The sequence below is a fragment of the Cebidichthys violaceus genome, unplaced genomic scaffold (assembly GCF_023349555.1).
Source record: "Cebidichthys violaceus isolate CVI_PGR_0920_01 unplaced genomic scaffold, fCebVio1.0.p SCAF_1, whole genome shotgun sequence".
Classification (NCBI taxonomy): Eukaryota; Metazoa; Chordata; class Actinopteri; order Perciformes; family Stichaeidae; genus Cebidichthys; species Cebidichthys violaceus.
The window spans coordinates 12,747,877-12,765,496 of record NW_027176262.1 but is presented as its reverse complement, the minus strand read 5'-3'; the positions used below and the strand labels follow the sequence as shown (position 1 = coordinate 12,765,496).

Genomic DNA, 17,620 nt, shown 5'->3' with positions numbered 1-17,620 from the left:
CAAGGAAGACTTTATGTTAAATGTGGCATATTGGTGACTAAATAGGCCAGAATGTTACAATATGTTACGATTACAACATCGTACTTTATGTTGAAGGTTTGAAAGCGGAAGTGTAGTATTTTGTTAGCTGAATAGTAATTTTGCTCTGTGCGTGTGAGAAAGGCGATAAAATAGGGTAGCCTATAGCGAAGTGCTGCTGGGTTGGAAGAAGGGTACGAGGTACTTTTTATTATTATTATTGTTCGTACACTCTGTCCAGTTACGCCTCCTTATCCTGGCGAAAGGTTGAACGGTTAAAATGGAGGCGGATAGATCCGGCGGAGGACCAAACCCGAACTCCGGAGGCGGCGGCGGCAGTAGCAGCGGAGCGGGGCGCAACCCAAACGGGCCCAAAGCAGCACCGGGCCAGGCGACATCAGCTGCTGCGACCGGAGTGATGGCAGCAGCGGCGGCAGCGGCAGCAGCAGCAGCAGCAGCAGCAGCCGGGGCCATGCCCGGATCGTCGCAGGCTCGGGAGCTACAGGACGGGGACTCGGGTATGACGCTTCCTGGGATCCTTCACTTCATCCAGTACGAGTGGGGACGCTTCCAGGCCGAGAAATACCGCTGGGAGGCTGAGAGAGACGAACTCAGGGTAATTTGTTTAACATTTAGCCTTTTTTTGCAACGTTAACGCCGATTAAAGACCAGAACAGATATCGCAGGAGCTCTTTTAGTGCTGCTTTGTGACCGTACACATGCCCTACAATCAATCAGTTTCGGGATGCCAAAATGCTAATGGGCTAACATTACACCCGATCATATTGTGTTATTACTAGACAGTACATGGCAATGAAGGGTCTGTGTGATCACCTAAAGCCAAACAGCCTTTAATAAACTGTATATGTTCCCATAACACGAGTGCCTTTGCCCTTCAAATTGACATAAAATCAGGGTTTAGGTTAACTTGCAGTGTCTGTTTGATATTAATGCAAGTGCACCTAAAACAACATGACTGTACTAGACTCCTTTTTTAAAGAGGGACGGTATTTTGGCATGTGTATATGGAAGCACTGATTATAAGTTCAGAATCATCTTTTTTTTATATCACACAGGGACAAATGAAGTTATCTGTGGCTGTTAATTTGAGGTTAAAAGGTGTTGACTGTGTCAAACAGCTGTGAGTGTCCTTTTTAAATCACTGCAGTTTATAATCAGTAATTTTAGCATCAGTTGTGAAAGTGGTGTTAATAGTTAAGGAAAGCCCCCATTAAAATAAAGGCACAGTTTGACGTTTAAATTGATTTTATCCACGAAACAATTGGCCCAGTGAAAGAAAGTGATCATGGTGATCCTTTTATAGACTTGACACTCTTGTTATGTACACCAGCAGTTTTTGAATTGCATCACATTTTACTGCATAATCTCCTCAGTTAAAGTTCCTTATAGTAACAGTGTTGTAAAAGTGTATATCTGTGTATCTGGTGGCATTTGATAGAAATCCACATTTTGCATTAGGGCCTGTATGACACTCATTTGACTGTCTTAGATTATCGTCAGTAGAGTACCATCTTTCCGAAAACTAGGCCTAACCTTGTAAATCCTGTAAAAACTATGACCTGCCACTTACAAACATGCATGTGCTGTCTGCCTTTAGGTTAGAGAAGTGAGTTTTTGGCCTTAAAGTTCATCAATTTGAGTCCCTGAAATGGCAAAAAAAATCTATATGAATGGGAGTCAATGTCATATAAATGCCCTTAAGCAAGGCATAGGACCTAATGGTCCCGGTTATTCAGAGACATGACAGCAGAAGACAAAGGTTGTACTATGCAACATTCCTATATGTATATGTTGTGTGAGGCAGAGCATTGCTGGGCAAGATTGTGCTTACTCATCAAATTGTTCCAGGATTAGGGCAGGTTAGGAAAACGTACACGCATTCAAAGATGTTTTCGCTCCACGTTTGGAACGAAAGAGGAACAGTTCCTCTTTTCATTCCTAAACCCATATGTGCTCTTCTTCTTGTAACCACAGTTTTCTTGTAATTAGGACAAACTATCTTCTGGAGTTCATTAGCTCGACAAAACCACAGGAAATCTTTATCATTGCCTCTCTTCTGTCACTCTGCTTCTCACTTTGCCCCCGACTCTAACCCAGTTATAAATAGGAGCCTTGATAAAATATGGATGAACAATAACAAACTGGTTATGCTTGCTGCTTTTTACAGTCGTGTGAGGGAATGGAAGGTAGAAGCAGTCCATCGCTATGTCCAACACGCCATTAGTGCTTGTTATGGAACTTTGTTTGTGCGTGTGCGTGTGTGCGTGTGCGTGTGTGTGTGTGTATTCCTGCACATGGTCTTGTTTCACTGGTACAATTAGCACCACGTCCTGTGCTGAGAGAAAGAGAGGATCGCTGGAGTGCCAGGCTGAAAAATTGACCTAGCTTACATTGTAACACCCACAGGCCTCTGGCTTTTGTTGCCAGCATGCTGGCAGGGCTCTCAACATGCCAGTTAGCATGCGCCCCTGGCCACGTCCTGTGTGTATGCAGCACCGTACTGTACATGTGTGCATCGCCTGCTCACATGTCGACTACACATGACTTTTTGTGCTTTTATGCCCTGCATAGGGCTAGCAAGGAAGGCTGCAACCAAAACCATCACCAATATTTGAGATAAACACTATCATCTTACGACTATGTGACTCTTTGTGCGTCGGCGTGGGGTGTCTGTGTTTGTAGCCTAGCATGTCTGTGAGACTGTAACAAATGTGCTGTCTCTGTGAGTGTGTTTTTGGTGTGAAAGGCCACCTGTGGTGTCGTGTCTCCCATGACATGCCAGAAATGACCCCCCCCGAGCCAGGTGGGACGTCCCAGCACGACCATGGGACAAGCTGCGCAGGGGACAGGTGGCAGTGGCCTTGTCTCTTTGTCCTTCAGACACACAAGAAGCTCTTTCCAGTGTATTCTATCAAATTACACCACTGCGAACAAGCTTGTTTTTGTCTGATCCTTATTATCATTTAATGGACAAACAGACTTCGAACCAAGTCACTACTACTTATTCTACAGGGAAAAGAAAAGGACAGACCTCTTCCTGTTCCTCTTTAAACTACAGTATTCTCATTTCCAGCTATTTAATTTTTATTAACCATGTCAGTAGTTGTGCAGAATAGATTACCGGTGACCCAGATGACATCACTTCCTGTTGAGTATGGCCCAGGGGGCCCCTGAGTACACATCTCTAATTAATAGCTCTGAGCTCTCAGGCATGACACACGTATGACATCTATATGTACTGCATTGGTCCTCCCACACACACACACACACACACACACACACACACACACACACACACACACACACACACACACACACACCAAGCTTCTGTTCTATACGCGTTGTTTAACAATACAATAAAAAAGGTACATTCTTCTCTATGTAATTCTCTCCCTCTTGTTGTATTTCTCAATTTCTCTCTCAGCTCTTCCCCTGAAAGCTTTATCATCTTATGATTTTTTTTCCCCTCTCTTATTCAAAACATTCATGACCTGCAGTATTTTTGCTTCCCAATGCTTATCAAGCATCTTCTAATCAAAACACAAGCAGCAAGCCCAACTTTCAAGGATGTAATTCTCTAGCTAAATATCACACACACACACACACACACACACACACACACACACACACACACACACACACACACACACACGGCGCTCTCTGACATGCTCCATCAAAGCACACTGTCCCAGAAAAGTTCATTGCTCTACTTGTTGGCTCACGGATTCCCTCATGGGGGATGAAGGGTTGAGAAGATGGAGAGTGGCCAGCGGAGGAGGAAAGCTGCCCTTGACCCTGTTCGGCAGCGAGCAGAGGGGGACTGTCAGAAAAGGCTAAATGTGTCAGCTCTCCGTGTTACAACAAACCCGGGAAAGGTCAGCAGCAGTTAGCCACGCTGAGGAAAACACACCCACAGGAAAGGGAGATCAGATGGCGCGACAGGTTTGCTCCTTACAAGGTCCCTTTGTTCGTTTGTTTACCAACATAATACAAGGAAAATAACCACAGTGTCAATGTTGGCGGGGGCTGGATCAAACTGACACCCAGAAGACTAACTAAGGGTTTTGTTACTTCTCAGCATGGGTTGGTTTTAAACATGGATCAATATTATACTTTATAAATGCTGAGATGTCTTTAGACCTGCTGCTCCATTATGGCTTTTATTTAATGTGTCAGTTTCTTGATAAGACCACCTTTATATGCTGATAGGACACATTTTTTGTTATTGTATTCACACTCCTTGGTAGGAGCTGTTAGTTGTAGAACCTCATTTTAACCACAAGCTTATCTATTGAAAGCTGCGTTTCTTCTTGTCCTTACAACAGCCAATGTGTGCTGGGGTGAATTAATCTACTCTGACATCAAATTGTATCCACTGAACCCCATTACCACATCACTTTCAGAGAGAAATACTGTGGAAGAGAAAGAGCAAGTAAAACCAGGTCAGAGCCAAATAATGAGCAGTTAAGTAATAGATCAAGAATGGCAGCAAGCAATAACCACTTTGACACACGCTAATCCCTCTGTTTTGGCTACCTTCATGTAAATGATAAAAGACAGCTCTAACGGTGCGCTCATTGTTAGTGTGTGTGTGTGTGTGTGTGTGTGTGTGTGTGTGTGTGTGTGTGTGTGTGTGTGTGTGTGTGTGTGTGTGTGTGTGTGTGTGTGTGTGTGTGTGTGTGTGTGCGTGCAGTGTTGGCTTTACTTGGGCCAGCAAAGCAGTGTCAGGGTTTTAAGGTTTTGTGCACTACTGGGAACCTTCTAGGAACACCGCTGTGTGACACTGGCGCACAGGGGTGTGTGATGGTTATCTCTGCGTTGAGAGCAGGTTGTAGCTCGCCTGTGTGTGTGTGTGTGTGTGTGTGTAGGAGTAGAAACACGTGCCCAGCCCCTGAAGGAAGAAGTAGACACATTCCTTTTACAGGTGGAAATTACGAAGCACTTTGCTGATTCGAATAATTTAGTTTAAAGAGCAGTATAGTCACCGACTATTAGCTTTGTTTGTTTGAGCTCAGCGATGGAACCACTGTTCAAATGTACATCAGTAAATGATCAAAGCAGTGTTTACACTCGGGTGATGTTACTGTGACTCTTTTGAGTAAGCTACTGTTGGTTCAAGCTTTTTTTTTTTTGTTCAGATCAGTTCAAACTAGGCCTACATAGGAACTGTTTACAAGAGCTTGACATCCACCTATCTGTAGCTATAGTTGTTGTCATGGTCTTACTGTACATTTTTAACCAGAACTGTGAATCAATGCTGAGCTGACAATGCTGTTTTTAACCAACCAAGAAGTAGCCAAGTCAGCACACTGAGGATTCTGTGTTAAGGATTTGTTTATTTGTGTACAGAGGACCTCGTGTCCCACTCTGCCCCTTCTTCGGACCCAAGTTGCCTCTACTTGATCAACAGCAAGCCACAGAATCAGAACACTTCTCTGTCATTATTGTGGATGCTATAGGTCAACCCTGAATGTTACCCTTTTTTTTGCCACTTCCTTTCTTAGATGTCCTTTTAATGTGAACTAAATTGTTCCATTTGTTGTTCATTTATAGTACGCAGTATATAATGCACATGCTGTTTTCTGATCCCCCATGTTATGACACTTTGCTGCTAGCAAAACAGCCGGCTTGGCTTGTATATTTAGCATATTAAGCATTTCTACCGTTACAAAACACAACAACTACACAATTACTACTTGTGTGCAGCTGGAAGATCTCAGCTAACTAGCTGTTGTAGCTAACCCTATGCTGGCTGCTCTTTCAACCGCATAACCACAGCAAATTATATGTTACATAGCGGTTTATACAAGGCTAAGCAGATTCTTGTGTTTCACTAGTCCTCTGGGCTTGTTAAATAAATGCACACGTTGCTATTCAACCTTTCCTTTCAGTGCTCCTGATACATAAACACTGTTAGTTCATTTCATTATTATTTACTTATTTTAAAAACTGAACTACACATCTGTATTTCATAACCTCTTTGGACATGCCTGCAGTGTTGACATGCTAGCATTGACAATTATCTCCAAAATTCTCAGATAAGCATATCAAATCACATTGTGTTAATCAGGATTACTCAGCAGTAGCAGTAGTAAGGTTTGCTTGGCAGATTATCTTGTGTTCCACCCGCCCTCCTAGCTGGTTGTGTGGTTGTGTGGTTGTGTGTGTGTGTGTGTGTGTGTGTGTGTGTGTGTGTGTGTGTGTGTGTGTGTGTGTGTTTTTCCCGGATGATTGACTACTCTCTCAAGTAGACCGAGTGTCTGCCCCATGAGATAGTCTTTTTAGACTGTTCCACTTTTACCGAACTGTGTGTGTGTGTGTGTGTGGGAGCAGACTCATGGACCCACACAGGGACGTGCAGAGGAGAAATGGACTGTAAAACAATAGTCGTTAATGCTCCAGCCCTGCTTAGCACAGAGAGAGACCGAGAGGGTGAAAATACAAAACTATTGTGCCTACGATCACCTGCACGCAAATCCTGAGATTAGAAACGGGGGTAGGCCTTTTTTAACCTACTTCTAACTGGGAACAGACTTGTTGTTTTGTTGTTTTTTTTTCCTCCACCCAATAGAGGGCAGGATGTTTGTTGCCTGTTGTGAACCACAGTTTTGCTAGAAAACTGCCTGCTGTGAAGCATCGCTTGGTGCAAAACATAGCGTGCTTTAAACTTATGATACAAACCTTTCTCATCACTCTGGCAGCTCTTTCACATCTTTGTCAAGTCATGCCATATGATGCCTAACCCAAGGGAAGACCCCGTCTAAAGATAGCCCTTGTCAAATCTTGAACGTGTTGTCACCCCTGCATTCTCTCATTATCACTTTTTCTTTCTTTTTTTTCTTTAATTGTTTGCCATATGGCAAGAATGGGCATCTCTTTCCTCAAGGTAAAAATTGCATTGGCTCCGCTGAGGAAGGAAAATGAGAAGGGAACCACACAAAGGAAGGATGTGTCTTAAAAGAGGGTATTTGAATTTGGCCGGTGTGTGTCTTGTTTTTCCTCCTTTGCAGATGCACACTGAGGCCTCGGTTAGGAGAAGTTAAAAATACGAGCTCTGTTCCACAACCCTCTACTTATTCCTCTGGGTTCTCAGAAGTCATGTTTGCTATGCTTGTCACATCGAACTTTTTCCTTCACGGCCTCCGCTTGTGATCTCTGTTGATATCCACTGCTTTTCTAAGCTTTAATTGAGAAAGCACACGCTGCAGTTATGGTGTCAATATAAATAGATTTTGCGATCGTTTATGCTGGTGAGTGTGTGTGTGTGACTTTTTTTTCAGGAACTTTGTGTTCCTTACCATCCTGTATGTGTGTTCCAGGCTCAGGTGGCATTCCTACAGGGTGAGAGGAAAGGGCAGGAGAATATGAAACAGGACCTGGTGAGGCGGATAAAGATGCTGGAGTACGCCCTCAAACAAGAGAGGTAAGACGAACGACAAGGAAACTCCTTTCTGTCCCTGTGTCCTCACGTCTGTTATCCACTCAACCTTCTGACATAATGGTTCACATGCTGAAGGAGTACTGATTTGATAGTGAAAGGTTTGCCTATGTTTGCCTGTGATGCTGCCCTCATGTGGTGTTTTGTGGGGTTGCAGGGCGAAGCATCAGAAGCTGAAGACAGGAAATGACCAGAGTCCCGGAGACAAGAAACCAGAGACAGAAGCAGACCAACGTATGTTTAACCAACACTTTATATACTCTGTTACTGCTGCTTTACTTTCAGAGCAACTCCAAAGTTCTGCTTTCTGCTCATGCGTTGCTGTTGCATCACTATTGACCAATCTATTTTCTGTAGTTCCCAATGGGCCGGCTGAGTCAGACTCTGAGCCAGCCAATCAGATGTCCTGGAAGGAGGGACGTCAGCTACTACGCAAGTAAGGCCTCTGTGACAATAACTCCTTTTTAGTACCATACTTATGTATTCCATTACTACTTTATCATTGGTGTAAAATGTATGACCTAGACTAGCATGTTTGATTTATATATGGGTGGATATTAATGAATGTGTGTTTTTCCTGTAAATGTAGATATCTTGAAGAAGTGGGTTATTCAGACACCATCCTGGACATGCGATCTAAGCGTGTGCGCTCGCTGCTCGGGCGGAGCAGCCCCGAGGCTAACGGACCTGCACCCACTGAAACCTGTCCTGAGCCTGAGCCCCGGGCAGGTGGAGAGTCGTTGTTGGTCAGACAGATAGAGGAACAAATCAAGAGGTGAGACTGTGGAAGCTGATTGAATCTTTCTGCTGTTGCTCCACTAATCAGAACAGTGAAGACAGTCACAGTTTGCAAACACAAGGCCCAAATCATGATTAAAACAGAGAATGACATTTTCTTAGTTTCAGTTAGTCGTTCTCTTGTATAAATCACTTTACAATTATGATCCTTCCATACCTGCGAGTGCTATAAAACAGCTTTTTTTCCCCCACCTAAAGAAATTATAATGGTCATGCGGTTCTAGCAGTCTAGTGCTACCCTGTAAAGACATGGCCTAATTTATACGTTATGACACGTACGTTATGATAATCTGATTATCGATTCAAGGACATGAGCTTGAAATATGGTTGGCTGATTTGGGTAGTGCACACCGCACTGTCTAGAGTGGGTTCTCTTCTTAAGAACATCTGACAACACTTACACAGGGAGAGTTTACCGTGATCGACGTACGGTATGAGTAAGTGCAATATCTTTATAAAAAATTCACTTTTTACACGAGACAGTTCATCATTGTATTATAATGCAGCTTTGTGAGTAGCATTTTTCTGTATCAGAAATGTAAAGACAGTGAAACAATAGCACACCCTAATCTTAACAGCATTGTAACATTGTTATAAACATGGTAAGATTGTAAAAAGAAAATAACAAAAAAACAATCACGGTTGTGTACCTGTCATTGCACAGGAAATATAAGTACCTGTCAGACAGGTAAAGATGAAATATATGAGTGGAAATATTTTAGGATAGAATTATCAAAATGTTAATGTTTAACTAGGACAGTAAAAAAAAAATCACATGTGTACCCATAATACTCATAGTTGTCTTTTTTTATATTATAAGCAAATAGCTCTACTGTAATGTAGACTACTGTGGCCAAACCTCCTATAATATGGTATTATATAAGTATAATTAAGGTCGTCCTGTCTTCCTCTGCAAGGTATTGACCTAAATACAATTTTTTTTCTCTTATTAACTGGAGTGGAGAGAATAATTGTCTGCGCATTTGTAGGAACGCGGGCAAGGAAAGCTCTAAGGAACGTCTGGGCGGCTCGGTGCTCGATAAGATCCCCTTCCTGCATGGCTGCGAGGATGATGATGAAGATGACAGTGACGAGGAAGATGACTTCCAAGGCATGGCCACTGACTGCATCGATGGACCGCGAAAGAACAAGAAGTCTCGTGTAAAGGTATGATCAGTGATTAAAGAATACAACGAGGAAGCTGAGGGAAATTGAATGACTAAACACAATAACTATAATCTGCAAACTTTATTCATGACTAATCAAATCCTCTTCTCTGCTGTGTTCTCTTGTCCAGATGGGTTCGGAGCCCATGACCACAGACCTGGACCCGGAGGACGAGGAGGATGAAGACGACTCGGAAGATGCCCTCAGTGAATTTGACTTCCTGGGCTCGGGGGAGGATGGGGAGGGGGCGGGAGAGGCCCGGATCTCGGGGGACGGACGGGAGTTAGGTACGCTGCTGCCGTAGCAACATCATCAGCACAGCACTGCCAGAATCACTGCCACCAGTGTATCTGTCTTATTTGCCCCTCCCCCTCCCCGCTCACCTTTTTTATCTTTTACTTCTCATTGTGTCCTGGCATCTCTTCTTGTCAATAAAACCAACCTCTTTTCCCAACCACCTGTCTCTCTGTCCTGTTTCACGAGCTGTCAGTCTGTGACTCTTTAGAGCTGTGTAGCTGTCATCTCTGTCTGTGGATGTATTCTCTGTGGTGCGGGGTCATTTTTCAAAGGTTGTCAAGCATGCAGCCTTCTCTTTTTTTTTTTAATGTCCACATTTCATTCTTTGAGTCACATTGACACTGTAACCCTGTGCGCTTATTGATTTTGTCCTCTCACAAAAATGTGTATGTATATATTTTTTTAATTGTATGTTTTGTATTTAAAGAATGAAGTCTATCTTTTTGCCTCTGTCTACATCCGTCTGTCTCTCATCTGTCCGTCTGCTGGCCCCTCCAACCATCCTCCGCCCCTCTGCATGACTGGATGTTTTGTGTCTCTCTCCTCTTGCCGGGTTCAGAGAACCGCAGGAACAAGTTACAAGGCATGATGTCGGACTTCCCCCCTAAACCCACCCCGCCCCCCTCTGTATCAGGACAGGCTCGCCCCGGGGAAGGTAAGACCCCTCCACCATTTATACCCCATCAAAACCCGCAGACTATCCTCTACCGCTACTGATTGTAGCTTAGACGTTAAACCACAAAAAGTTGGATGATGTCTCAGTTTTGTGAAATGTTAAAGCCTGCGTAGGTGTAAACTTACAAAACTGCTCCTACGCCTATATTTCCTCTGATACACAGTGTGGGATTTTTGGATGCTTACTAGGAAGATCAAAGATTCATTGCTATATTATACATTCTCTTCATCTCAGACTGTATTTATAGGGCCATAATGTTTTGTGTAACTCTTGTGTGCTACCACCTCCAACCTGCAGGTGGTGCCCTGGGTTTTTCCTCTGACGTCTTCATTATGGATGCCGTTGGAGGAGGAGACATGAACCTGGGGGAACTGGCTGATCTCACCGTGGCCAATGACAACGATCTCTCCATGGATGTAACTACACATTTGTTCTGGTCAATACACGGGATGTAATCCAACGTGCATGTGCACACTATGTGTGAATTTTGACTCTTTCTTTTTAAATGTGTGTCCTGTCAGATGCAAGATAACAGAGAGGAGTTTAAGAAGACATGGAACCCTCGTTTCACACTACGCAGCCACTTTGATGCCATCCGCGCTTTGACCTTTCACCCCAGTCAAGCGGTGCTGCTTACAGCGTCTGAGGATGGCACACTAAAACTGTGGAACCTCAACAAGGCCATGCACTCTAAAAAGTAAGAATCCTTGGATCCACAGGGAGGGAAGAACATGTATATAGCTCTTTTTATGCTTACAACTCACTCCAAAGGTTTTCCGAGCAGCAGTAGAGGACAGATAACATACAAATGTCAAATCAAACGATCAAAAGATAAGAAGCAAATTTAAAAGATTGCCTCCCTCCACAGGAACGCAGCGTTGGATGTTGAGCCCATCTACACATTTAGAGCACACAGGTGAGTTGAGTACAAATACAAATACACACCATTCACGGATGCAGTGCAACCTCTGACGCCCCTCTCTTTATGTCCAGTGGAGCTGTTCTGTCGCTGACCATGGGCGAGGATGGAGAATCCTGCTACAGCGGGGGTCTAGATGGAACTGTCAGATGTTGGAAGATGCCAGACCTCAATGTGGATCCTTATGATAATTATGGTCAGTTATTATCAGCTGCAGAGTAATAATGATTTTCCAATTTAGAAGTATATTCCATTTTTTCCTTTTTTTTTTTTTATATGTGCGCTTGTCCATCCAGATCCTGGCATCGAGAGCAGTGTACTAGCTGGCCACGAGGACAGCGTGTGGGGTCTAACTTACTCGGCGGTTCTCCATCGTCTCGCCTCGTGCTCAGCCGATGGCACCATTCGCCTCTGGGACCCTCAGAACTCTGCTCCCTGCCTGTCTGTCTTCAACAAGGAGAGAGGTAGACGTCTGTGTTGAGTGTGAAGAAGTGCTTTTGAGCTTTGTATTGCCTCCATGCCTGTCAACCTGATCATCTCACGTCTTCTCCCAGAGCACGGAACACCCACCTCAGTAGCCTTCGTGGCCACTGACCCCAACCAGGTGGTGGTGTCATTCGACGCAGGTGAGACGCTGCTCTACGACCTCAACACAGAGCAGAGCATCACTGCGCTAGAGACGCAGACCAAGGATGGTATGTTCTGGAGCCTATTTATAACCAACTTTGAGATAAGTTAGAATAAATGAGATGAGATTCAGATGGCGTTGTTTGTCTTCCTTTGCAGGCAGTGAGCTGATCAACCGCGTGGTCAGTCACCCATCTGAGCCCATCTCCATCACTGCACATGAGAACCGCACCATCCGCTTCCTAGACAACAAGACAGGTATCCGCATGTCTTTTACTTGTATTGGTCACCTGTTCATTTCTGGAATGTGAATGCACCTAAATAAGCTTGTTTTGTGTGTTCATTCAGGTAAAGTTGTCCACTCAATGGTGGCTCACCTGGATGCAGTCACCTGTCTCACTACAGACCCTAAAGGCACTTACCTCATCTCTGGCAGTGAGTGCCACTCAGCTTTACTGTGTCCTTATTTAGCTGAACATCTTAGCTGGGCTTCTTCTCCCAAATCACTCCAAACTATATTTCCATATAACATCATCGTACGCGGAGAGAGATTTTAATGCCAACAGTTTGTTTTAATATTGCATCTATTCTGTACACAAGTGGGTATTTTTCAGGAATTGTTAAAAAGGAATTTAAAAGAAAATTGGAAAATACAATTTTCAAAGGTACATTTTTTTTTTTTTTGATGTAAAGAAAGTACATAGTAATACACCATCTACTATACGTCATCAAACTCATGTTTGGAGAGAATGAAACAATAACAAAGCCTCACCGTCAGTAGTCTCTCTAAAGTCACACTATAATGCATTGCAGACGAGGTTGTGCATTAAGTCTAGCTTTAAAAACAATATGAAGGATTCCTTTACATTGCACTCCACAGTGGTCTTTGCCCGTGGTAACGTTGTCTTTGCTTTCACCCACTGCAGGCCACGACTGCTCGGTGCGCCTGTGGATGCTGGACAACAGGACGTGTGTGCAGGAGATTACGGCTCACAGGAAGAAGCACGACGAGGCCATCCATGATGTGGCCTTCCACTCTTCACAACCCTTCATCGCCAGCGCCGGCGCAGATGCACTTGCCAAGATCTTTGTCTGACAGCACTGTCGTCATTCTGGTGAGATGGGGGGGTCACGTTTTTGCCAGAAAGCCTGTATTACAAAATGGGAGTGTTGAGTTTGATAGCAGGACATTTAACAGGCAATGGAGGGTTTAACAAAACTCTATTGAGTTGCATTTTAGGGATTTAAGTCAGGATATCTCTGCCTCCTCAGTAACCTGTTTCTTGCAAATCTTTCATCTTTGTGAAAGTGCAATACTAAATTAAGTGTTGGAGAACACCTTTAATCTGTCTGTGAGTAAAGTGTTTAATCTTTGACTTGAGTTTCCCCAAGTCTCTATTGAATCTCAACATATGGATAGCCTCAATTTCAGTATATATAAAATATACAGTGGACCTTAGCACATTCCCCTTTAACAGAATTTTAGATTATTCTCAAAAAGGTCCAGGTGAGAATCCATTGAGCTTCACAAAATGGCTTCAAATCGATGTCTTTGTTGAATCCTCTCTGGCTTAAAATGTCCAATTTAGGAATCTTGAATGGCTACTTTTCTCCCACTATAAAACATTCCATTAGCCTCAAAATCTGATTTGATTTCTTTGTTTTTCTGTGTGACTTTGTGACTGGATTTTCTAAAACTCTAAACTGGGTATGTTTTTACTTCTCGTGGGGTTTATGTCAGTATTATGAGTAGTTCTGAACGGTCGTTGGTCTAACTTTATTTGTTTTTGCTTTTTAGAGTCCGACAAAAACAACTGGACAAAAAGAGGCTGAAGACTACAGTGGACAAATTTCACCTGCTTACACAAAAACGCACACACACACACACACACACTCACACACACTTGTCCTGCACCCCACTGGCTGGGTCATCGCCACAGGACCTATCCTCCCCTCAATTCTCCACTCTTCTCTGATGCCTCAGTGACTTCTTGTAATACTAATCACACTGCTTTTTTTTATAAAAACACAGCTGCTCCTTTTTTGAATAATCATATTTGGAGTAAGACTTTTCTACACTACAATATTCAGTTCTGCTTTTTTTTCATTCTACCAACAGTTACCACAAACCATTGTGTGTTTGTGTGTGTTTGTGTGTGTTTGTGTGTGTGTGTGTGTGTGTGTGTGTGTGTGTGTGTGTGTGTGTGTGTGTGTGTGTGTGTGTGTGTAAACACACTAGTGCTGACACACTACTTATGTGGAGAAACCACCAAGGAAACGCTCGCACTGCACAGCACACACGAGGCACCAATGCATGCATTTCAGTTGATCTTAATTTAAGAAATTGCTTGTGGCTAACATACATTATGTAGACATGACTAATAACAGTTATCTTTCCCAGTGTCTGCAGAAAACACCTGACCAACCTCTTCATTGGGAATCAATGTATTACATTCCAAAGACTGCAGGTAGAGTGTGTGTGTGGTGTCGTATTCAGGGTTGGAGAATGTTAACTTTGTTGTGTGTGTGTGTGTGTGTGATGTGAGGAACCATCAGACAGTTGCTAGCCAGTGTTGAACAAATAGCTTTAATTTCAACTTTATGGCCAAGTCTCATTGTATGTATGAGTGTTATAATGTCCCCATGATTCGTGAGGTAAAATCTCACTCTGCTGTACAAGATGAATGAACATATTTTCTTTTTCACAATCATGGTCCATTTCTTCAAATGTACAGTTTGAACTCTGTAGACTGATGCTCTCACGACACATTAACCAGCTAAAGGTAGATATCCCGAGAGTGCAGTTAAAGTCGGTTGACTTGCAGAGGTAGTGAGGCCAGGCTGGATGCTCTCAGCAAATGACACGGATTGTGTCATTTGGTGCTTTTTACTGTACAGAAGAGTGCGCGTGTGTTTGTATATGCACTAGTTAAATCACGGTGCTATGAGAGACCTCGTCAGTCTTGAGTCAGAATCAGGGACCTGTTTTGTGTGTACGTGTGAGAAAGAGAGACTGTGTTTCTCACTCATCGGGCTATAGAGTGAATCTGCTTTTTAAATGAAATTTCATTAGCTGTGGTCACATTTTAGAATGAACTATTAACGTCTCTCATTGGAGAGACGCGAGTAGTGTCGCCATTGATCGTTAGAGGAATGTACAGAGCAGATGAGGATTATTTTACAGTGAGTATCACTTGGACTGAAAACATTTCCTCAGATGAGAGCTGTTCAGATCCTCTTTTTCATTTCATCTTGGAAGTCGTGCCAGTTTTTAGGCGGTGCTTGGTTCTGGCTTGTTGTTATTTATTCAGGCTTTCCAAAAAAAGAAAAAAAGCTTGACATTACCTACACAGATTTCCTTGCCTTGTTTTTGACGTGCATCAGTTGCACGGTAGCACATTACCCAGAGAGCCAATGACGTGAAGCTGGTCTCCTCTTTCTGAAGAGGTGGGGAGAAAAGGGAGAAACGAAAAGAAGAGAGTCCATTTTAAATTCAGCCACTTTTGCCATTTCAGAAAAGGAAACAATAGAAGAAAGAATTGATTTGAATATGTTTGGGTGTCAGTTGATGTTAGTAACATGACTCGGCACCCAATCAGGACATTTGGTTTAGGTGGAAACATTGTTCCTTTGAGACACCTCACATCTCGGTCTGTGTCCCGCATCTATACTGTCCTGACTTCAAATTACTTGGCTGGTAGTTGTTTAGTATTACCATGAGAAGACAGATTGAGTCTGGTTTGTTAAGGAGACTCTTCCCCTCTTCAAGAATACAGGGTCACACTGGGGGTCAGAGATCAGATCTAAGGGTTCAAAGTAGCCTCGATGTAAACACTTCTTTCGTAATCACTACACTAGCTTTCATAGTTCAGTTTTTTTTTTTCCTGAAACAGGATGGTGGACTGTTCCGGACGCAACTACATTATTGTACTGCTGCTGGACATAACATCCTGTTATCACATTTAACTACTATTTGGCTCCACTTTGCACTACATTTAATTGTGGATGCTTGTGGTGAGGAGTGGTTACAGACAGGGTGCAGAAATAATGGTTTGCATGTATTTCTTATACAATCTGAAGTAAATACTACAAGATGAAAAGCCTGCTGTGGCTAGCATTTATTTGATAGTGAGAGTTACTGAGGGCCTCTTTCTGAGAATAAAGACAAATCAGTATGACACATCAAAAAAAGAAATTGAAACGGAGGTTGTAAATGATGACTAGAAATGCCATTATGTGCTGTAAATGTCCATCATTTCCTTGTTTTCTTTCTTTCTTGCATTTCATTTCTTTGATTATAAATATGTTTATTAAGATGTAAGAATACTGTAGTATCATAAGTGAATCATTCTTCCTTGCTAGGCATAGAACTTGCTTGTGATTGATAATGGCAATGTACAACTTGTAAAAAAGAAAACAATTAAAAAACATGAAAATTAAAAAAAAAAAAGTAAAAAAAAAAAAAAAATCTGTTACCAGTCAGAGGCCAAGGTAAAGGACTCATTTCTTTGTGTTTTTATTTTTTTATTAGCAATTTATCACTGTGTGATATTTTGTACATCATATTAAGCTGTATTCAAACTATTTCCTCTAACTACAAGGGATAAGAGACCTGCTTTTTATTAATTTTGTTTTATTATATATTTTTGAACTGCATTCTAGCTTGTATCAAATGACTCTCTTTTTGTTTACGGGTCCCCTGTTGTATGTCATTAAGGAAGAAAAAAAACAAAAAAATGAAGATTTTGTACAGTGAATTGAGAGTTGTGTTTGTGTTGTCTTTTTTGCCTTCTTTAATGGATACAAAACTTCCAAAAACAACTGGACACATGGAAGTGTCATCCCTTACCTGTCTGAAAATACACAGTAGAAGTACCTTGATGGAATAACTCTTTAAAAAAAAAAAAAAAATTAAATAAAAAGAGATTCTACAGCAATTTAGTTAAGGGACATTTCTCTGAATTTTCAGAGAAATGTTTAAAAACGTGTTTTAAATGAATGCATCAGAGACCAGGATTTGCTTTCATACCTATTTGTCAAGTTTTAAAAAGGCTGGATGCCGCACTTAATACACCGTAATACAGCTTGATATCGTTTTTCATTCTCTGATTTAATAATTGGTTTGATAAAAAAGTTCAATTGTCATCTTCCCATGATGGGCCAGCTAATATTGATTGTAAAATTATTTGAGTTCCCCTTTTCAATGCAGCCACCCAAAATCACGTTGATAACGAGTAAAGCAGAATTTTGTTGACAGTCTGGTTTGGTTTTTAGAGAGCCTCATCTTGTCACAGGTATTGTGTCAGCTATTAACCAATCCAACCTACAAGCTCTAACCGTGCTGCCCCGTGGCTGACTTTGCACTCAAAGAGTATGTCATCTATGTTTGTACATCAAATCTTCACATTGCAATTGCTAATTGTTTAATTTCAGCAGCAGGGTAAATAAGATTTGTAAAATTGTTTCATTTTTGTCTTTTTTTTTTAAAATACAGTTTTATCTTTCAGCCTACACACAAAAACATGTTATACACAATTGGTAAATGGGATTTCAATGGAACACTCCTGTGTTTCGCCTGTGGTTATATGTCCATTTGTAATATTAGGCCAAATCTCCAGGTGACTGGGCAACAATGCAGCCCTATGACCTCATCTATACT

At 42.3% G+C, this 17,620-nt stretch overlaps 1 protein-coding gene across 1 annotated transcript; it reads left to right on the top strand.

Moving 5' to 3' along the window:
- Positions 1 to 140: 140 nt before the first annotated feature.
- strn4 (striatin, calmodulin binding protein 4) lies at positions 141 to 16,718 on the top strand. The gene is made up of 18 exons (XM_068711175.1): positions 141 to 634; positions 7,359 to 7,462; positions 7,635 to 7,711; positions 7,835 to 7,913; positions 8,067 to 8,252; positions 9,265 to 9,442; positions 9,573 to 9,729; positions 10,299 to 10,394; positions 10,713 to 10,831; positions 10,937 to 11,112; positions 11,284 to 11,331; positions 11,409 to 11,530; positions 11,631 to 11,798; positions 11,889 to 12,029; positions 12,121 to 12,219; positions 12,310 to 12,396; positions 12,888 to 13,076; positions 13,760 to 16,718. The coding sequence occupies exons 1-17, from the start codon at positions 299 to 301 to the stop codon at positions 13,055 to 13,057; spliced, it is 2,343 nt and encodes a 780-aa protein (XP_068567276.1). The 5' UTR covers positions 141 to 298; the 3' UTR covers positions 13,058 to 13,076; positions 13,760 to 16,718.
- The last annotated feature ends 902 nt before the right edge of the window (positions 16,719 to 17,620 follow it).

Coding starts and splice junctions, on each gene's coding strand:
- strn4 (XM_068711175.1), top strand. CDS start 299: ATGGAGGCGGATAGATCCGGCGGAGGACCAAACCCGAACTCCGGAGGC. Junction 11,113..11,283: donor AAGGCCATGCACTCTAAAAA/GTAAGAATCCTT, acceptor CTCCCTCCACAG/GAACGCAGCGTTGGATGTTG. Junction 11,332..11,408: donor TACACATTTAGAGCACACAG/GTGAGTTGAGTA, acceptor CTTTATGTCCAG/TGGAGCTGTTCTGTCGCTGA.